This window comes from Amblyomma mixtum, chromosome 1 (assembly GCF_055824585.1).
Source record: "Amblyomma mixtum isolate Tamu chromosome 1, ASM5582458v1, whole genome shotgun sequence".
NCBI classification, from domain to species: domain Eukaryota; kingdom Metazoa; phylum Arthropoda; class Arachnida; order Ixodida; family Ixodidae; genus Amblyomma; species Amblyomma mixtum.
The window spans coordinates 245,181,146-245,203,585 of record NC_143012.1 but is presented as its reverse complement, the minus strand read 5'-3'; the positions used below and the strand labels follow the sequence as shown (position 1 = coordinate 245,203,585).

Sequence of the window (22,440 nt, the reverse complement as noted above, 5' to 3'; positions counted from 1 at the left end):
CTCTTGCAATTGAACTTAATTATATTCAGCCTCAAGATTGTTTAAATCTTTAAACAATCAGAAAGAGAATACATCGTTTTTTTAGAGGGTAGGGGGAGGGATTGAATCATGTGCATCATGAAAGTGCGTGAAACAGCAAAATGCAAGAATAATTGCGCGCAGGTTTCATAACAAGGTATCTTAAATCTGCGCGAAGTGGTTTCGTATGCAGTTAAACTTTCTTGTGGATGTGATTTGATGTTCATACGTTCGGCGTGCAGTCAACTGCAATGAGTCGTGGCTGGGCTTTTGCAGCTTTGTTCAACGTACTTTGTAACCTTGTACAGGGTTATATGCAAAACAATTATTTGTATTTTATATCGCAATCATTCCTCACACCAACGTTGACGAACGAAGTGGCTCGCAGCATGGAGCAGAGAAACGAAGAGCCTCATCCGGATGATGGTGGCAACCGACATCTACAAGTCATCATTGAAGGAGGGCCAATCAACTTGCTGCTTATAGCACGTGAAAACTTCACTTCGGGTTCTTCGCCTATGCACTGAAGGAAAGGCAGTATTGGCCGCCGCGGTGGCTCAGTGGTTATGGTGCTCGGCTGCTGACCCAAAAGACGTGGGTTCGATCCCGACCGCGGAGGCTAGAATTTCTTTGGAGGAGAAATTCTAGAGGCCCGTGTACTGTGCGATGTCAGTGCACGTTAAAGAACCCCAGGTGGTCGAAATTTCCGGAGCCCTTCACTACGGCGTCTCGCAAGTCGCTTTGGGACGTTAAACCCCATAAACGAAACCAAACCAACCAGTATTTCAGCCTAACAAGAAGCTTTTACTGACGTCACATTGTCCAAATGGCAGTCATATAAGTGGCTCTCTATTCAAAGGTGCAAGAGGGTGTCATTCTTTTCAGGTTTGGTGTTTCGAAGCACAAAAAACTTACCATTCCAAGCGGTCCGTCTTTTTATAAAGCGCATACTATGTCTTGCATAGTGAAAGCTTGTTTTGGATCAGCGTTTTTGTCCGGCATACGTTGCGATTCGCTGGTAGTACTTCTGATGCGCAAACTCAAATACGAAATCGACAAGTGTGATTCCATCATGAGGACTTGCATTTTTATACATTCGTCTGCTCTGAGCGAGAGATATCTGCTATGGGCACCAAAATTGCGTCTCTGAACTCTCACAAAACAAAAAAGGAAGAGCGGCGCATTTTCCAGTGCCCGGACAACCGAAAAGCCAGGCCGCCAATGACGGTGTCAATATATATAAGGGAGAGGTGCGTCGGGGTGGGGAGAACGGGGGCCCGAAAGCATTGTAGCTATAGAGTACAATTTAATTAACTCTGTCCCCGCGGTTCAGAGCGCGAGGAGGGGTGGTTGCGGATGCCAGATCAGCCAAAAACAGCGAAGGGAAAAGGCGGGAAAGAGAGTGAGAGATTAAAAAGCGGCTCCGAATGACAGCGCTATGCTGCTTTTGGGGAAATAGGGAGGGAGGGGGGAGAAAATGAGGGAAGCGAGGAGCGCATCGAGAGCGAACGGCGCTGCGAAGAGAGGTGGCCGCCGCCGTTCATCCATTTATGCATAGAGACCCCGTGGTATGAATGCGATAAGGATCTATGGATGGGGATGTTCCGGACACGGGAAAAAAGGAAAACAGGGCGGCGAAGCCAAGGGGAGGGGGGAGGTTGATGGGGCGTTCGCGGCAACAAGGGTCGGAGGAAGGGGACAGTTGGGAAGGGGGATACTCGGGATGGCAGAGTGTATACTTCCGTGGCTCGACAGAGGGCGACACGTTCAGAGTTCTCCCATTCTTTTCGCTCCAGAAAGATTCGCCCACGTTGGGACAGAATGCCGTCAACACGATCTCGACTATTCTCTGTTGTTTTGTGTGTCACGCTCTGTGGGTCACGGTGAATGCCGATTTTTAGGAGGTTCGTGTGGTACAGGGCAACTTTCAGTGAAAGTACAAGCGTAGTTGTAAGCTTAACTGCTGCGTTGATGAAACCTTGGCCTTTCGGGTAGAGCCGTGGCGTGCGGAGTCTGTGATGTTCAATCACTGCTATGCGTTTTTATTACGACGCCGTAGCGAACGCTGTGTACAAGATGAGCGACGATTTTTCTGCGTGGTCTTAGTGTGGTTGCTAGCCATTCTCATTGGGGTCTTGATTTGTTTAGCACTGGAACATGGGCACTCACATGGCCATTGTCGCTGCCGGCTATTTGTTTCCGTTTGTTGTGAAGACGTACTGAAACAAGCCTCTCTTTTTGGTGAATGTCGTGGAAATAACATAGAAGCTTAAAAAACATTAATTACCGACTGCGTAACGAAAGTGAAGAGGATAGCTAGTATGCGCACAATTAGTTTAACGATTCCTCCACCTGATTAAAAAAAAGTGAACGTCACGCAGCAAGAATATTGCAGTGTTGACTAAGTGCAGTTCTCAGTCTGGCTGCTCCGCGTCATCAGAATTTCACACTTTCATTCGTTTGGAAACAAGCAGAAGTATAGGGTCTTGGCAACCCAGTTAGTGACCTCGTTTCTCGCACATAAAGAATGCAACAAAGCCTGAAGATTTCGTGTCTTTGGAAAGCCTGTACTAATGCTTGGGCAGTCGATTTTCTCCCTAAATCAAGCATTTTGGCCTTTATCGCGTCATTTTCTCAACGCATATGTAGAGTCGTGCATTTGAAACAGCTGAGTCTGTAAATGGTGTTGTGTCGAGTGCCTATGCTGCCGGATATCCGTCGCATCACTATTCTAAAAACTAAGCCCATGGGCGGCACCAGTTCTGACATATGGCGCCGCTTGGTGACCTCACGATCGCAGTGTTGTGCGACATGAACACCTAACGATGACCTCAGAGATCCGAGCGTCTACTGAAGCCTAGCAAATTATGTTATAAGAATTGCAAGCTGGGCTAGTTGGTTGGTTGACATGCTTGGGTGGTTAACAGCGCGAAAAAACATTAAGGACAAAGGAAGAGAAGACACGACGAGCGCTGACTCGCAACTGAAACTTTATTAGGAAGAAAGGCGTCTAAGGAAAGAAACACGTTACACTGCGCATACCCAGGTGTTACAAAAAACAAACAAACAAACATGAAAATGAGTTCATAGGATTATGACAGCTCTCAAGTGATATTTCGGCAAAGATACGTGAATTCTTTCTCATGCAGTACAACCGAAGGCCCATTGACACATTGCTCTCCCAATTTTTTGATGTGGAACGGTCTCACAATTTCGCGGTGAGATATCTGATTTCGGTGCTTCCAAACAATGAGCGTTGCTTGCAGTCTTGGTGAGCAATCTCGTTTAACTTTATTCTAGGGTGCGGGTCAAATATAGTACGGGTTAAAACGGGTTGAGCACTTTCCAGAATTCTCTTTTTGCTCCCATACTCCCATATAGAATTATTCGTGCTTAGAGCGTACGACAGGCCACAGTCAATACAAACGCTCGGTAGGTCAGCTATACCAACCGAATTGCAGCAGGTTCTAGACTCGCAGTAAACAGTTTTATATTCGCTTGGTATTCAAACAACAACGAAATTCAATTTGTGGCCATTGCCTAGGTCCTGCCTCGACCTTACTCCTTATGTAGTACTGGAGGCGTAAGCCAGAAAAATTCTTTTCATGATTAAATTTTTTCCCTCTTGATAAGCCCCGAATTCGACATCGCAGCCAGCGAATAACATTGCTTTCTAGCTATTAAGCTTACGTCACAATGTACAGCCTTTGTCAGAAGTTTGGGCCCAGGGGGTTTGCTTCTGAAGCACACTGTCTGGTCGTAATGCATCTCCAGCGCTCCAAATTTGCTGAAGGTAAGAAGATTTCTGGTTCTGCCTCCTCCAATAGGTAGGACTACCACGAATGTTACAGGAGTCCCACTGCGAGGCTTAGAAGCAAATCCCCTGGGCTCTAAACTTTTGACAAAGACTGTACGTCTCATCCTGACGTGGCTACCAGCGATAGGCAAGGAAAGAAAGAGAAAATCTGAATTGATACGCCAGAAATTCATGAGCGACAACCTAAAAGTGCCACCTTACACTTTTCAGAGCGAAAGCTCTACTTCATGACCAAAGCTGTGAAAGCCGGGCCGCCACTGAAGCCTTCACCTTTAATAAATAAATAAAAAAAAGTATTGCCGCGACTGGGCTTCCAACTCTCGGCGCAGCGAACAGATTGGCTTCGCTGGCCACTGCATCATCATCATCATCATCAGCCTGACTACGCCCACTCCAGGGAAATGGCCTCTCATATGTCTCTCCAATTAACCTTGTCCTTTGCCAGTTGCGGCCACTGTATCCCCGCGAACTTCTTAATCTCATCCGCTCACCTAACTTTCTGCCGCCCCCTGCTACGCTTGCCTTTTCTTGGAATCCACTCCTTTACCCTTAAGGACCGGCGGTTATCTTGCCTTCGCATTACATGCCCTCCCGAAAGCCATTTCTTCCTCTTTATTTCGACTAGGATGTCATCAACATGCGTTTGTTCATTGCACGAGAGCACTATGCTATCACGGCAGTTTTTTTCTTCTTTAGTACATGGAAGTACACCAACCCTGAGAGGCTGCAAGATCGACTTAACCAGGTCGCATCCCGCAACCAGTCATACGCAATCACACCAGCATCCTGCTTTCACTTTGCCCGCAGATCCAAATTCCGGGAGACACATATATGCATAGAGGAAAGTGAGCCAGTCAGGAGGTCGATACTGCGCAGCGTGCACTCCCCTCATCATCGCACACTGATCTCTGAACAGAGGCTTCGATGAACGTGACTGTCATGCGGCTCTTCCACGGGCTAAACAGTGCCATGAGCACTAAAAGCTGACGTGGAAGCTGAGAACGTTCCACTGTAGGCAAAAATCTGCTGACACAAGCCATAGTTCACTGAACACAGCACCAAAAGTCCCCTTTCCCCGAAACCATGTTTTGCCAGGTAAGGTCGACGTGTGAGGTTAAAAAAAAAAAGGCCTACGCTGTCGCCGCAGCCTCGTGTTAACCTGCACCACACTTTCGCGCTGTGCATTGCACATCGTCGTCTTCATGAACTTCCATCTGCGGCCCGAGGAGATCAGATCAGTTTAACCTCGATGAGAGCTTAACCTGAGTCTAACATCGCCACCAGACGTGCCGACGACCCAGCAAAGCAAGACCACGAGCCAGTCAGGCTAAACACATGATTTCGAACGTCTGCTGGGTTTAACTACGTTAAGGCCCTGTCATTTGTTTTTTAAACTTTACCCGGGAATCACATCTCTGGGTCCTGCTTGAACTGGTAGCCGACGTTTTCTTTAACGAACATCTTCGACAGTGGGGACGCTGGGGCGCACTTCCTGCGCTACACGTCGCTTCTTGCTCGTTTTCTCGAGGCTGAGCTGCCCGTGAGCTGAGAGTCGAAAACTTTGCTCGAGCTCACTTCCGGCGAACAGGAAGCGGCGGACGTCAAGTAAGCGGCAGCTAAGAAGAGAGCAAACAGGAAGTAAGCACGCGGAGGTTGTGAGCTTCAGGTATTTACTACGTCCACCGAGTAATACCAGCAGCGCAACGATGCCCAAAGAAAACAAAAACAAGGAAAAAGTGCTGCAGCAGCAGTAGGTATGCGACGTTCATAATGCTTATACGCGAGCTAAGTATAGGGTGGATACCATATATAAAGAGGGGGGGGGGGGGGGGGGGGGGCGGCGACGCCGGAGGCAGGAAGCAGCAGAAAAGCTCTCGCTATGAAGCGGCGCGTGTCAGGACAACGGCGAAGCCTTTTCCAACATGCCGGAAGCCTTACGAAAAGAACGTATGCATGAAGCCTTCAGCCGCACCGGAAGAGCACCTGACCCAATGGAGTGCTCACTTTGGCGAGTAACCTGGGCCGAGCTCGTCATGCATTGTTCAACGGGTTTGTCCCAAGTGCATTAATCATAGTGTATTAGGTTTTTTTTTATCTATGTTTACTGCATTAAAATGGGTTCCTTGATGCAGCACTGGCTATTTTTGTCTACTAAGTGTACTTCGGTTGCTTAAGTGCAATAACTGAGTAAAAAAAAATGCGTAGGTGACTCTTCTAAGAGTACTCCTGAGATCCGAAATGCGCCCACGTATTAAAAAGGTAGAGGGTGCGATGAAAGACAGTACATGCCTTGAATGCAGCGTCTTTTAAATAATAAAAATATTCCGTCCTAGTCTTTCCCACTCTTGTACTACCCCACATCAGGAATGCATGCTTACATATAGCATCTAGTTTCGTTGTCGTGCTTATGCACGTACCGAGCGTTGTCAGTAAACAGACCGACGGGGCCGTACTGGGCGCCGTCGCCGATGGAGGACGGCGATCAAGCGTTATGTTTCGACGCTATTATTACATCCTCTTGTAGGATGTTATAATAGCGATAATGTGCTAATAGGATGTGATGTGATTGAGCATCCGCGAAGCTTTTCTAAGCGTTCGACGGCATCAGCCGCGCATCCTACCCGCTGGCAACTGCCTGCGTGTATACGCGGTTGCGGCCACGGCTTTGCGGAGCTGGCGCAGATGCGGCTCCCGCTAGGAAAAAGCTAGAATGTTTCCAAGGAGTTTGTTTGGCCATATCGTGAGGATATTATGCAATCATAAGCTGGTACAAGTTATTTCTTGTACAGTGTATTTTGTGTCAATTTTTTCTCTCCCCGTTTTGCTTCACTGCGTACGATATATGCGTCAGTTTTTAACGATGAAGCTGTTATTCTTGTTGCATTAATCGAAAGCTACCACATGAGCAAGCGCCCTCTACATCAACTTCTACGCACTTCTACGACCTCATGAACGTAGCAGTAGTATGTTCATGCATGCATGCATGCATGCATGCATGTGTGTATGTATGTATGTATGTATGTATGTATGTATGTATGTATGTATGTATGTATGTATGTATGTATGTATGTATGTATGTATGTATGTATGTATTTATGTATGTATGTATGTATGTATGTATGTATGTATGTATGTATGTATGTATGTATGTATGTATGTATGTATGTATGTATGTATGTATGTATGTATGTATGTATGTATGTATGTATGTATGTATGTATGTATGTGTACGTGCGTGCGTGCGTATGTATGTATGCATGTATGTATGTATGTATGTATGTATGCATTATGTGATGGTACCTCATGAACTTGGAGGGCATAGCCGCAGTATTATGGTAAGGCCTACTTGGTCAATCAGTACAGACAGGATGTGTAGAGCAGAGCCCAGTCTTACTGTCATCAAACTCAGCGTTAATATAGAAAGACTAATCTTTTTAAATTAAACCCTAACTTTAAAGTCATTTCTACAACATTTTAATGCAGACCTCACTAGCCTGCTATTACTAACTGACTGGACAGTGTTACGCCCGCGTTATAGGTATCGCTCACTTTGCGAGCCTATCTGATCTCCCGTGCAGATTATGCTGTAAGAACAATGAAAATCGACCAAGCATATGCCTGTATGAGGCTGGATAACGCTAGAAGCGTCGGCAGCAATACAACGAATACTATATTGTGCCTAATTTGCTCAGTGAAACAAGGTTGATTAGAGTATATGACGCATCCCAGTGGCTGGCTTTAAAAAAAAAAGGAACGTCATGCTCAACATCCTGCAGAAGCAAGAAAATTTGGATACTACTGCCTCTGTGTTGCGACGTGATGATGGCATCCTATATATTCGCGCGTGGATGAATGAATAAAAATAGCCACTTGTCGGCGCTAGTTCATGTAATCCGTGTTCTTTGCCTCTGTATGTTTTGCGTCGCACAGCCAAGCTCAAGTTTCCGCTCAACAGCGGATACACCAGCCATCAAGAAATGAAATGAATAAAGGATCGTGAAAATCCATCAAAGAAGCAGGAAACATGTATAAATATTCTACTTGTTGTGAATGTACGGATGCCAAAATGCATTTACCTCCCGTCTGACCCACTTCACTCGAAAGGCACTGGAACAGGAGTCTGCAGAGTAGCGCTTGCATCTGTGATGAATGAAATAATTCCTCGTTCCCTCTGAGCACTTACCAAGGAGCTGAGCACCGCATTCTGAGTATGTAATAGAAAAGCAACATTCGTGTCTCATATATATATTCCACCGCCTCCATTCGAAAGACTGTTTATTTTCCCTTTTCGTTACATTTACGCGCTAACAGCGGCGCTTTGTGGCATCAATTTTTACTCAGTCGTTTATCGCCACTAACAGCTCGCAAACTCGCGCCGCGAGTGCGACTTCTTCGACGCAGCCCGAGAGAGAATATACGAGCCCGAATGCGGTCGCCGACGCTCTTCCATCGCTCGCAGAAAACGTCATTCATAAATGACGATCACTTCGAGCGCCTCGCACTAGGAAGCGAAGATTCGCGCCAGGGAGCTAAAAGCGGCGCAGACTCCAGTAGTCAATCCTGTTGCGAAAAGGAGGAGAAAAAAAAAAGTGAAAAAGAGGGGGAAGAGATACGACCGACAGTTAAGGGAATCAACGTGACTTGAGGATTTTATGGGCGCCTTTCGACAGAGGAGGGCCGGGCGAAGGCGGTGCGTGACCGTGTTATTACGTAAGAACGGCGTGCCGCTTTGGGGCCGCTCGATGCGAAGGGCGAACCCGTATTCACGGTTGTCTTATATACGCGAGGGGTTGTTACCTTTCCCCCTTCCTCGCACCCCTCGACCACCTTTCTGGCTGCTTCCTTTTTTTGTTTTATTTGTGTTGCTTAATGTCACTGTGCCCGCCTCGTACACACTGGTCGCTGACATAGGGGTTGGATACATTCAAACCCGCTGGAGGGGCACAGTCCGAAGCGGTCGGGGAGCGCTGGAAAGGGGGAGAGGAGTAGCGGTGGTGGTGGTGGTGGCAAGCGTTGCTCCCTCCTTAATCTCGTGGGACGGTTCTATATGGGGCCCGCGAGGAGGGAAAGAGGAGGAGTATGTCCTATAATCCCCTTTAATCCTTTCCTGAAAAGCACTCCGATATTCCCCTTCCTATTCCCCTTCACCGCGCCGTCCGACATGCCCCCCCCCCCCCCCCCCCCCCCCCCCCCTGTTCCTCTCTTTTTAAATCCATGTTTTATGTTGGATGAAGCTCCGCAATGCCCTCGAACGACGTTAGAGACGGCGTGGAGCCCAGCGACGACCGCAAAACGCTGACCTCAAGTCCCGGGCCGTCAGAAACAACGTTACGCTGAGAGGGCACTGAAAGAAAAGGAAAGAAAAAACAAACAAAAATAAAGTAAGAAAAATTAAAAGAGAAACTAAATAAAGAAGCGGAGAGGGAAAGATTGCTCGCTTCGGACTCGGGCGCTGCACGCTAAAGACTGCGTACATGTACAGGCTGCCTTGGGGACGGGAGGTGAAGGAGAACGGAATGTGGATGTGAGCTTAAACGTCTACACGTCATGCTACTCATTTTTTTTTTGTTCCCGTTTTTTGTAGCCTGCGTTCCGGGACACAGAAAGCGGAGGTGCGTTGGAAGGGACCTGGCAGCGGCGGCGAGTGGAATATGGGGAAGGGATTTCGGGAGCCAGGGATCAAGCACGGGGGAGTTCGGGAGGGCAGGAGCGGCGTGAAGGCGCTAAGCCCCTGGCCGTGAAGAACCTGCGAGACCGCGTCGCGTGCGGTTGCGGGGCTCTGTACGGGCGTCACCGAGATGAATGGTCGGCGGAAGAGAGCGAGTGGGCTAGGAAGAGGGAGAGGAGGTCGCGCGGCTGTCTTTCCGTCCGGGCAGTTCTCTCGAATGAAAAGCGCGGCGTCACCCGCTGTGCACGCACTTTAGATGGCTACTCCTACCACCGGAAGCTTTTTTTTTTGTTAATCTTGTCGGGGTTATAACGCTGCATCATTTACTTTGCATGAATTTAATGAATATTGAAGTGAAGAACATTGGTTCAGTCGACTCCACGGAAAACCCGACCGCACAGTGCCATTTAAGAGGCGAAAAAGAGAGTCGTTGATACACGATAACACAAGAGAATGAGCAGACCAAAATACGACAAAATAAGGCGGACGCAGAGTGCTTCCGCCTATCTGTTTCCACATGAACAACCGACTCAGCCAGACCACTGCTTTCTCAATGCATGAATTGTGAGAACGAGGTAATGTTATTGCAGAACACTCACTCTCCACAAATATATGATAAAGTATACTGCCATGGGTTCAACGTCGTCTTCAGCAGCGTGGCGCTGCAGACTACAGGAAGTTCGTTAGCTGGTCATACCGTTATCTCGCGTGAATCTTCTGCATGAAATAATGTAAGAAAACTGCAAGCAACAAAAATAAAGTTTTAGCATCGTCCCTTATTTCGCTTCCTCTAGATTCTCGTAAATATATATGCCCGCTTGCGAACTAGATAGCATACAAGCAAGATATTTTTTTTTTGTCTAATTTAACTCAACAAACAAGATACGTCGATGAAGAGCGTAATACGTAGTAGGATAACGGACACGTACTACCACTCATCCCTTCGCCCCTCTCACCCGTGCTGGGTTGCAAACTGATGTATTCTTTCGGTTAACCTACCTGCCTTTCCTTCTTCTCCTCCTGCTTCTCCTGCCGCTAAATCTCGCGTTAAACGCTGGTAACCGTTCTCTGAGTTTTTTTTTTCTTTTTTTTTTCAAAATGGCGACTGGTACAAATTCAGCGGCCGTAAATTTCTTGCATGGCCCGGTGAGATGAACGTAACCTTGTGTCATACAGCTACATTTGACATAACTTTGGCGTTCAGTGCACGAACTGCGTATAGCTCCTTGACCATACGCGAATGTGTCACGCTTGCTGGGCCTTGACGGATGCAAACAGAAAGCATTTGCGCACAGGATTGGTTAGGCGAGAAGTAAAACGGGAGCACCTGGCCAAGTACCTGTGTTGACGACCGGCCAAGACGTCGTCCACCACGTGTAACGGATGTTTTCCAGTTTCTTTAGGTTTCTTTGGGTCGGGTTTCTATCGTCTTTCTTCCATTCCTTTATCTTTTATTATTCTCAGTTTTTACAATTCGCACTTTGGTTCTAACAGGGCAACGCGTGTCGTTTCCGTATAAAAAAGGAAACCTTCATCACGAAAGAGGTTGTCACTTCGCGCTTTTGTCATTCCTTTTGTGTTCGTCAGGACAGTGTATAACGCTGTGCACGTATTATGTACAACTAACTAGGCCCAGTTGTGGCATTTTTCGCCTTCTTCAGCTCTTTCACCAGCCCGCTTCGCGCAGCGGGCAAAGCACGTATGGTTAAGTGAAGCTCTATCAAAGAACACCACAGAAAAGGGCCAACTTTGCTGACTCATGTTTGTGGTAACTTAATTCACATTAATCAGAAATGACGCTGCAGGCTTGTGCAAACCCACTCTATATACGACACCTTATAACTGGGCCCGGATGACTCGAGTCATTGAGAAGAATTGCGTTTCCAGTCTGGACGCAGGTTCGCAGTTTCGAACCCTGTCTGAAGGCCGACGACGCCAAGAAACCGTATCTCAGCTTGTCGTCGCATATACAAAGAGTTTTCTCTGGAAGATTGGGAAAGCAACCGTAGCAGTTCTCTCTGCAATAGACCTCGAAAATCTTTTAATACCTTTCTCGAGTGCTGCCACTATGCGAATGAAAGGGGAGCGCTTCAAGATAATTTTGAATGAATAGACTCCTGCCCTTCTTTTGTGCACCTGGACGAAAGTCGTTACAGACCAGTGCGAATACTCTTTTTTTTTTATGCGAGACACGTCTGAAGACCATGCCACGGATTTGTCTGACACGTCTGCTAGCTAATGTGTTGTGGAAGTGTCCATTACACTGCGAACAACGCATGCTGGTCATTGCATTCTAACGTTCCTATCTCTCGTCTTTCCTTTCTACCTGCTCCTCTCAATCCTCGTTCCCCTTCCGTTTCCTCTGTGTCACGTAGTTGTCGAAAAACTCGTTTCTCCAGCCGAACTCTTTACCATTTATTGCTTTAAATCTTCGTTCCTCTCTCTTGTCTCTCGCTATGATTTTACTTGGAGAATACGAATGGAAGAGCACTGAAACCCAACTTGAAACAACAAGAATGCTGTTTCGGGCCGAAAGCGATTAGAGAAACGATCCTACCAAGCCATACTCCAGCTGTCTGAGTCAGTGCGGGGTGACTAGATACCAGAATGATAGCAACGCCATTCCCGTCCTCAGCGAGGCTATACAAGAATGCTGCAAGCACTCTGCCGTCGAGAGACATTGCTACGCGCCGCTCGAGAAGAGAGGAAAGAGGGGGGAATATTTAGAGCAACAACACAGAGGAAGACCGGCGGTGGCACACTCAGCAATATCCGATCCCCTCTGTCGGAAGAGAAGGCGTCGATTGAGGACGTCGACACCCGGCGTGGCGCTCCCCATCCTCTCGTACCCTGTATGTATACACACAGTCGCCGTGGCGACCCACCCAACACACGTACCACTGCTCGCGAGTGGGAACTGCGTCCAGGCGCTTGTAACTGATGGAGAGGGTAGAGAGGGAGGGAGAGGGGGCTTCGAGGCCGAACCGGAAATGGACCGCTTTGAGAGGCGGAAGTGAGAGCGGCCGGCCCCGTGCAGACGCGAAGCTGTGCCGCGGGAGATGCGCGTGGCGCCTGGCGACCGGGGGTCTGCGCTGCAGAGTGGCGGCGAGGTCGTCGGTCGGGGGAGCCGAAGAGCTATCCGTAGGGTGCTGCCACTAGCGAATATATTAGCCGGACTAGAAAATTACGCTATTAACCTGTGTCAGGAAATAAAGAAAGAAACGAAACTAAAAACGTGAGCTTAATGTCGCCGAACGAAATATGAGATGCCGGCGAGCGATTATTGGAATCGATTCGTTTTGTTTCTGCGTGGGCAGCATGTGTACGAAAAAACGAGAAGGGCACTGCGAATCAGCAATGGAAAAGCGAAAATAGAAAAAAAGTAATGGTGGCGTTACGTGGCACAGACGCGATGTGTTTATCATTCATGGCGTGGCTACGTATCTGTGTGACTGCAAACAGCATCGTTTCTCGTGCGTACGCGTACATTGATATAATAGCAGGTGTATTTCATATGGAGCGTGTGTGATGCAAAGTATTATGCGCATAAGAATTAGAAGAAAGTTATTTCGTGCGCGTACGTGTGTTTCGCGTTTCGTATGTGTGTAACGAACATATACAGACTCCCACATGTGTTCACCATCGTCTTTGGGGCTAATTTCTTGCCATTCCCTGTATTCTAATGACTCTACACCAAGAAATTGGGGTTGGCCAGTTCTTACTCTGAAGAACAGCAGGCCTGAACTGTGAATGAAACTGAAATTGCGATTTCAATACAAGCTTTGTTTTTTAGAGTATTTGAACCCTCACAGTATGAATCCAATAACGGCGGTAGATGTGGCGCAAAGTGGCAGAGAGCTTTGCAAGTTTTCACGCCTGTTACCACGAGCATGCAGTTAAGAATGTTTATGATCCAGCCAGGCTTGACCGCGTTGGAAGTTTACGCTGAGAAAAGCTGTTCACTTCTTTCTCTCGTTATTTCAGCCGCCGTGGTGGCTCAGTGGTTATGGTGCTCAGCTGCTGACCCGAAAGGCTCGGGTTCGATCCTGGCTGCGCCCGTCGAATTTCGACCTAGAGGCCCGTTTACTGTGCAATGTCAGTGCACGTTAAAGAACCCCAGGTGGTCGAAATTTCCGGAGCCCTTCACTGCGGCGTCCCTCATAGCCTGAGTCGCTTTGAGACGTTAAACCCCAATAAACCAAACTAAAAAGCATTTTTTGTTATTTCCTGGCTTCTACAACGCAAAGAGAAACAGCGTGGCGGATGTGCGTTTAGAATATCAGTGAAGCAGCTAATAATATAGACAAGGATATCGTGTTCGCACGTTTATTTCACTTTGTCAACTATTTGGTCATTTAATGCCTCGTCGACTGACCCTTTCATATGGTCTGTAACAGCCAGGTGGCGATTCGGCAAGATGGAAATAAGAAGCCGGCTAATCGTGTTTCTGATGAGACCGAAGCGGGACCGCAGTCCGTCCCGTTCGAGTCGCCATTACAGCTACACCGCAGGTTCTATAGAACGCCTCCCGCCACATTGTAGATCAATGAAACACCGTCCGCAATCCCTCAAAGCCAAACGTAAGACACGCTTTAAACATTTGAATGAAGCTGGGCGTGCCAAAACTAAGCAGGCTTTTGGCAGGAACCAGCATGTTCAGCCAAAAAGCAAATGATCAGAATGCCGCCAAGGCATCGCAGGATGCGTTCGAAGGTAACGTAAGCTTTTCTCTCCTCCCAACAAGATTTTTAGTGGCGTGCCTTGCAATGGCTTGGCAAGTTATAACACCGTAACACAACTATTTTAAAATAATTGAAAAAAAAGAGAGAAAAAAAAACAAGACTTAGAACAGAGGCTGTGAACCTCGCTTTCCATAGTGCAAAACAATTTTTGGTGCACAACGTTTTATTTTTGCAAACCTGCCAAAAATCTCTGTATCCATTTGTAATTACTCATTTAGCATTTCGGACGAGTACCAGCAATGAGATCGGGAAGTCGCTTCGCTATTCCGACGCAATTTTTTTTTCGGCTCAGGCTTAAGCTAAATGTGCAACATGAATTAAAGCTGGCTGTACTAAGTGGAAGAAAGACACAGTTCTCTTTCTGTTTCCAAATCTCGCCACTGGGTGCGCACAGCCCATGCAGTGCATCAGACGTTCATGATAAGGCGTATGACCTTCAAGAAGGAGACATAGCATCGTTCGAGCGCACCAACAACTTAGAAGGTTAAGGAAAGACAGCAGCTATAGGGAAACGCAGCGGCAAACTGCCGCATTGGCACCTCATTCCCTGCTCTGGTGGTGCCTTCCCAGCCAGCGGGATGGAGCCGAGCGGGCAGACAGCGACGTTGGACCGTGTCCAAAAACGGGAGGTCGGGCACGAGCGAGCAAAGGAAAGGGCGGCACCACAGGGGTCCGGGGGGGCGGAAAGGGCAGTGGGGAGCAGCGTGGCCCCATTCCCTCTTTCCCTCCCCGCGAGCAGCGCTCGCTCCCTTTTCCCGCTCCTGTCCTGATGTCATCGCTTTGATGTGTGTCCCCATTTTGCGAGCTCGAATGTGTGTCGATAAATCGATGGCCGCCGGGAGATTATGTCGCGGGTTATTGAGAGAGCGCTGCGCGCGGGCGGGACGGCGGCCACGGGTCTTCCCTTCCTCCCTATCCCGCTCCTCCTTTCCTTCCCGTCGGATCCTCCGCCGTCCTTGCTGTGGTTGCGAGGGCGACTAGCTGCTCCCTTCTGCGTCCGTCGGCCGGGGAATGATGATGAAGCCGATCCCCGTCCTCCCTAGCTCTATCACCAAGCCTACCCCTACGCAACCCGCCCTCCCTCTCCCATCCCTTGTCCTTTTCTCCCTGATCTTTGCGACCGCCGGCCGTTTCCGAATGAGAAAAGGCTGCGTATCGCCGTCGGACGTAGGATGCCGCAATCCGGAGCGCCTGCTTAGAGCGGCGGGGGGGGGGGGGGGGGGGGGGGGGGGGGGCTTTAAATCGAGTTTACGGGCGGCTCGTTCCAATATTCTGTATTGGAACGAATATTTTCTCTCTATTCTCGTCTCTTTTTTCCCTCTTTTTTATGTACATTTATTCCGGTCTGTATTCTGTGCTGGGTTCTTTCGCTGGGCAGATCTGGAGAGACCCAGTTTCCATACACGTCGCGAGTGCATGATAAACACCGCGCCACTCCGGCGCTCTCTCGTCGTATTTAGGGCGTCTCTGGACTTCTTCATCGATGCTTTGCTCCGTGTCTTGCTGTATTATTTCGCAATGTAGAGCTGTCTGACGCACAAGAGATGTGTCTCCTCAGGCCGCTATGAAGAGCTCCATTAAGTTCCTTTGCTTAGCCCTCCCGTTTCCGCTGCAGGGTTCCACGGGTCGCGAGACGCTTCAAAAAATGCTATATTTATCCCTAGCTTTCAGTAGTCACTCCTCGCTGAACAGTCGTTAGTTTTGAGGCGTAGCAATACTGGCTGTTGTGTCATAAATACACGCCGTTTCCTGGCCTGATAAAGTTCACCCCTTTCCTTTGCTTTACGAATGTCTGAACTGCGAGCGTTTCGTCTTGTCCCAGAGCCGTTTTGAATAATTTGGTCTGATTCGAAGCTATTGGCCTAGACCCCTCATGAAAGTCCGAAACGTCGTGGTTTGCTTAGCCTGCCGTCAGTTTAATCTTAGGAAACCTGCTCTTACCGTGCAGGAAGAAATTCCCTGTCAGCACCGTAAGGATCTTACGCACGCCACATGGTTTGTCATGAGACGTACGGCCTCAGTAACTAGCTATTGCGCCATCGAAAAAAAAAAAAACTGTGCGAACGCACGCAAGCGTAACCACACACATGCGTAAACACGGACACATTCGCACGCGCAGCCACACATATTTCGTCAGCGTGTACTCACTTGACGAGGTCTGGTGGTGGCAGGTTTTTGAGGGCCTTGATGGTCGGCATCTCCAGCGACTCGCCGCCACCATCCGGCAACCGTCTGCACGAGAGAAAAGGACGTTATCTTAGTAGGCTTCACACGAATGCACTCAAAATGGCGTGAAAAAGTTGGGCTTGAAATGGCCACTGAAGGCGACAAATTTTTTCATTTGAATGAAAATGATCTTTAGCTCTGATCACAGTTACCCGGATCCCTCAAGACCGAAAAAAAGCATCCTGTTGCATACACCACGCAACTAAGATCAGGTACGGTGAAGCTGCTGCTGTTCATGAAGTCCAGCACTGTTATAACCTGGATGCGACTGGACACCGCAGTGTGGATATACCTGCATCCGGCTCTTTCGCTTTTTTGGAGGGCCGCCCGAAAATTGTCTCGGATGAAAATGTTTCGCACTTTGCTCTATGCGTTACACGCGAAGTAGCAAAAGAGAATTTTCCTTTGAACAAAAGTCAAATGAGGTGGTGAGGATATCCATTCGGATTATGGATGGTCATGACTGCAAACGATAGGGATAATTGAATATCAGTGGAGGAGGCCTTGGTCGGGGACTCGGTGGTAATCGGGCTGAACGTGATGATGATGATAATAATTACGATGTTGAGGATGATGACACACTCGAAAGGGGAAGCGCCTATATAAAACGTATGCAAGAAGAGGGCTTAGTCTAGCTGGTTGGTGCAGTCAGCGCATGCGTCTGCGTTCTCTTCTTCCGTCCCGCCCGTAAGCGCTGTTCAGTCGTTTCCATAAAAAACATACGTAAGCGCAGAGGAAACTACAGAACACAAGCTCAAAGAACTCATGCCTGGCCGTTTATTCCTTCAGAGAAAACAGAATTATGCACGAAAAAGAGTGTTTGAGACATGGCGGAGCATACTTAAGTAGCCGGATTTTGCACAGTGGTACTGATCGGCCTCGTCACCGCAAATGTAGTGTTCTTTGCTGCCGACGGCAGTACCTCAATACCCAGCTCATTGCCGAAGCAACGTTTTGTCAACGCTAGCAAATCACGCAGAAACCCTTTTACAAAGAAGTTAACGTGAATTGGGAAAACTTTCGTATTCTCCAGTTCACCAGTCAGTTTTTTAAGCATGAAATGCTTTTAGCTCCCGTTGTCGGCAGTGTGGTGACGTCCCGCCGAGACCGAGAGCCAACATCCGGGCACTGAATTTCACTCATCCGGGCACTGAATTCCACACATCCGGGAGCTGAAACGAGAGCATCCGGGCACCGTACGAGATTTAACGAGACTCATACGTGATCTGTTAGGGGCTTTGAGAGAGGGCCGCTTAGAGCAAGAGGGGAGCTCCAGGGCGAGAAGGGCTTTGGGCGGAAAAACTGCTTCCGCGCCGTCCCCAAGGATGGCGCCGCAATCCTACACTAACGCATGTAAAAGACCGGCCGCTGGACCTTCAGCTCATGACGTTTCCCCCTTTGGCAGGCAGATGTATACACGCTCGCGGAGTAGTCGAACGCGCTGCATATACATTCTTGTGAGGCCTGCGTCTCGTCGTGTCCACGTACGCTTCTGCATCGTCCTGCATTTCAATGCCGCCACCGAAACAGCTGCTTAAGCCGAGCAATGGAGCCTGATGAAAGGAGAGGTAGGAAGCGTCTTGCGAAGAGCGATCGCTTTGCGAGTGATACGCCACAGCAGAAGACTGCTCGCCCCATCCGACAACCCCATGATTATGCGGCCACTCCCGAAAGCGACAAGGCCGCCACGGTTCGCGGCTGCTTACCTAAGCCCGCACTATTGCAGGCGATCGCTTCGACGCAACAAGAAGAGTGTGGTGTGGTGAACACTAGACCCATTTCAAGATTTTGACTAGTACCATCTACAACCAATGTGTTATGCCTGTGAGCATTTCATGCTTACTCTACTCTCGGTTACGGGAGAGGCAGATATTTTTTTTCTATAGACTTCTGAAGTATTTTAGCACAGCAAGACAAAGGTTCCTCGGTTTTTAATAAAAAGAACAAATATTAAAAAGCAACACAGAGGTTGCCTTTGCAGGAAATGTAGACTTGTAACAAGAAAGCATTGTTAAGCCAAAAGTTCGCTCATCTCAGAACAGGGTACTGAAAAGCACCCACAACCATAGAGTTCGCCTTCATAAAAGTGAAACATGGCGCAAAGCAAAGTTCGGACACATTGTGTGCCGTGTGTCGGGAACTGATCTCTTGGACCGGATGGTTCCCTGCACCGCCATTGTGTCTAGTCACTTGATTCCTGTTGAAGGCAGGGATTATGCAAACAATCTGCGGAGTCCCTTTTAAAGGGCGAGAGCCGCAGTCTGGTGCGGATTACTTTTTGTTCGAGATCGGATTATCGGAGGCTGAAACAAAGGAGACTTCGGCTTGCGAATACTCCCCGAACATTCCCCAATCCCCTGGGGGCAACGCCGATGACAGGATAATCTGTCGAGCGTGTCGACGTAAAGCAAACGTAATCTCTTCGGCATACACTCGGGAAGGTCAAGGAGGAAGCCCCAGCTACAAAGCGACAAAGGATGATGACTGTTTCTCTTTCTTTCTTTCTTTCTTTCTTTCTTTCTTTCTTTCTTTCTTTCTTTCTTTCTTTCTTTCTTTCTTTCTTTCTTTCTTTCTTTCTTTCTTTCTTTCTTTCTTTCTTTCTTTCTTTCTTTCTTTCTTTCTTTCTTTCTTTCTTTCTTTCTTTCTTTCTTTCTTTCTTTCTTTCTTTCCTTCTTTCTTTCTTTCTTCCTTCCTTTCTTTCCTTCTTTCTTTCTTTCTTTCCTTCTTTCTTTCCTTCATCCGTTCTTTCTTTCTTTTTCTCTTTCTTTCTTCCTTTCTTTCCTTCCTTCTTTCTTTCCTTCCTTCCTTCCTTCTTCCTTTCTTTCTTTCTCTCTTTCTTTCTTTATTTTGTTAATCATTTCACTAAAGTTTAATGACAAAGAAACAATCAACCGAATAGATTTAGTTAGAACTGGGCGATATATTGGTTCCTGAACAGCTAGAAACAGCTAACTACAAAAATGAAAATAGGATAGATTGAATTTTCTTAAGACGTTCTTATACAACAGCGGTGAAACGTGGCCGCGGTGGAGGGAGGCTCCCAGTAAGCAACATACAAGTTGTGAAAACAAGAATTAATTGAAAAAGCAGACTTATTATATAGCCGAGTTATGCAGCGTGTGAAGACGAAAACGACTAGGAAAGGCAGAGAGGCCTGGAGCTTTTTCCCTTAGCGTCACGAAATTGCAGGTCTCGCGCCAATGTTTTTTAGCCAACTTAAATATTAAAATCGTGTTGATGACAGGGAATATTCAGTATCATTTAGATAACCAGTTTGATACAATAAAACACTTATAAGCCCTTTAATTTCTGTCTTTCTTTCTACACAGCCACTTATTTAAACTGCGTGCTGCAATTTTCTGTTACGTCGTATCAAGCGTCACAGCCAGCGTTACGATGACACCACATTTCTACCGTTGTCTTCTACTACTCGATTCTCATTCTTTCTGCAGTTGGAGTGGTCATGCGGTGCCTTTTAAAGTGAAAATTCTACTTCATGACCAAAGCTGCATCGCTGAAGCCTTGACCTTCACCTGGAATAAATAAATAAACAAATAGTGTCGCTATTGGGATTCGAACCCGCGGTGGCGTGAAAAGATCGGCTTCGCTGGCTACTGCACGAGGGCACTATGCTTTCGCCGCAAACACCTCGTGTTAAACTGCGACATACTCTCGCGCTGTGCATTGCACATGACCGCCATCTTCATCAACTTCCATCTGCAGCGCGAACAGATGAGATCAGCTTAACCTCGATCAGTGCTTAACCTCAGTCTAATATCGTCGCCAGACGCGCCGACGAACCAGCAAAGCAAACACGAGCCAGTCAAGCTAAAACTGCTTTCGCGCGTTTACTCGGTTTGGCTACGTTAAAACCCTACCATTATTTTTTTTTATGGTGCAGTCGCAGCACGCGCATTGTATGAGAATGGTGAATAGCATAGCCGCCATAAAGTGTCGCATTCAACCGCCGCAAGTCTGGGCCTTTCTTTGGAAGCATACGCCTCGGAAAAGCACTGCATGCTCACGCGCCGGTGTACTCTCGCGCTCACTCCGTACACACGTGGCAACGTCTCCCTGTCTCCGCGCTCCGATGGGCGAGAGCGAAACATGGGAGAGTGTCAGGACCATTCCCAGTCGTCTTCACGCGGAGTCAGTAAATAAGCGAGGGTGCATCCCGGGAGATGAGGAACGTTGAGGAAGGTCCACACGACACGAAAGATTCGCCGGGAGACGTGAAGATGAAATGAAAATGAGCTACGCCGGAACGACCGGAAAAGAAAAAAATTAAGAGAACTCATATATAGATCAGTAAGAGCGAGGCGCACAGAAGAATGGCACGCGACCCGGCGGCGCCTGATGAAGTTTCCCTTCGCGCCTGGTTAGCTTCATTGTGGCGTGGGAATAGGGCGCGCTCTGGTCGCCGGCTAAGCCGATTAACGGGACCGAGGGGAGGCGGCGGCTTCGGCTGAGAGGCGGGGGTAGGGTGGGGGGGGGGGGGGGGGGGAAGGGGGGGGGTTCTTTGTCGCGTTCAGGGGAATAGGAGAGAGGGTCGGGGTTCGGTCGTCCTTGTGGTGCGCCACTGCGAAGCCCGCCAAGGAGGTTCCTCGGACATGTTGTTACGTGTGATGGTGCTTGAGGTGTCCATACGCACGGACACCTCAAGCACCGTCACGTCTAATGAGCATTCCTACCGGTATACCGACACAGTGATGTCAGTGTACCGGCAGGAATGCTCCGCTTTGACTTGTGTTTAGTGATTTTAAGGGATACCGGATCAAGGGATGGAAAGTCCAGTCTCTCACAAGCAGATGCACTGTGTGCATCAGGGTCTGCATGCTGAGCTGCGTCTATAGGCGCTGATTGTATGCTCAGTATAAGTTGATGCATTCGTGAAGGCAGGCAGTGTATTAACTGACACAACCGTTCCGAAGCTCGTGCTGCGGTGAGTTCGACAAAATGAAATGTAACGCTGTGTGTAGTCACGTTTAATTTTAAGGGTTGCAAATACAGGTAGTTGGTGCGTAAACAATAACAAATTAAAACAGCGTGAAGGAGAGGACGGTAAGCAAAACGCTGTCACGCTACGTCATTTTGAAGTGTTTCGCTGTGCGCTGTATCAGCCTTCAACAATAAGTTCTCCGCTGCTGTGCGGGCTACGACTTGATGCATTGTGTCTAAAATCTAAAAAAGATTTTTCCTTACCAGGGCTAATATGTGAGAGCTATAACTATCCCGATAAAATTCCTGGCCGCGTTCTTTGTAACACCAGGTACAAAACAAATGCCTTAAATATGACACAGTATTAATTAAGGAGACACTGCGCACACCACGGCGCATTTGTGTATTAACGTGAGCGTTCAGACACGAAAAGCTTGTGCTCTCATATTTTTCCCAGGCGAGGAAAACAAACAAACAAACCCTTTGCCATTTCTTTCCTGTGTTCACGCCAAAAGCAAAAACTGTGACCATGACCAAACTCTTGCACGCCAAATATATTTGCAACGTCCTCACGAACAACAACAGCTGATTAAAGTGGCCCACCACTCATATCTCGCGGATAAACAAAGCTACGACTACTTTAACAGCCCGGCACAAGAGCACGACCAGAATGGCTATGAGTGCGTTTTGCGAAGCAAAACAGTGCGCACATACAAAAAGTAACAAATACATGCAACGAAGTGAGGAACGCACGGCAAACAAATCGGGTGAGAGCGATGTTGTTTCGCTGAGGGTTATCATGGTGCGGTTATTGCAGTGCAGCTTGGTGAGGCCATATAGCTACAGTCAGTGCCTCTCTCGTTTGCCCCCCCCCCCCCCCCCCCCCTACACTCTCCTATTCTTTTTCCGCTCTTCAGAGCCACACTCAAACAAAGGCTTTGCACGTGTGGAGCAGCGTGCGCGGCGGGCGAGCCGGAACGCATTAGCATTAAGAGGGGCTCGCATTAGCCAGCCGCGCACTGCTGGGCCGC

The 22,440-nt window shown here is 48.1% G+C and overlaps 1 protein-coding gene across 2 annotated transcripts in view; it reads right to left on the bottom strand.

Annotated features, from left to right (window-relative positions):
• LOC149371384 (vesicular glutamate transporter 1-like) overlaps positions 1-22,440 on the bottom strand; it is a 201,413-nt gene that overhangs the window by 63,851 nt on the left and 115,122 nt on the right. For both annotated transcript variants that reach the window (XM_089565625.1, XM_089565624.1), the window contains exon 2: positions 16,394-16,477. In XM_089565625.1, the coding sequence (XP_089421751.1) occupies positions 16,394-16,477 (84 nt within the window). The remainder of the gene's footprint in view (positions 1-16,393; positions 16,478-22,440) is intronic.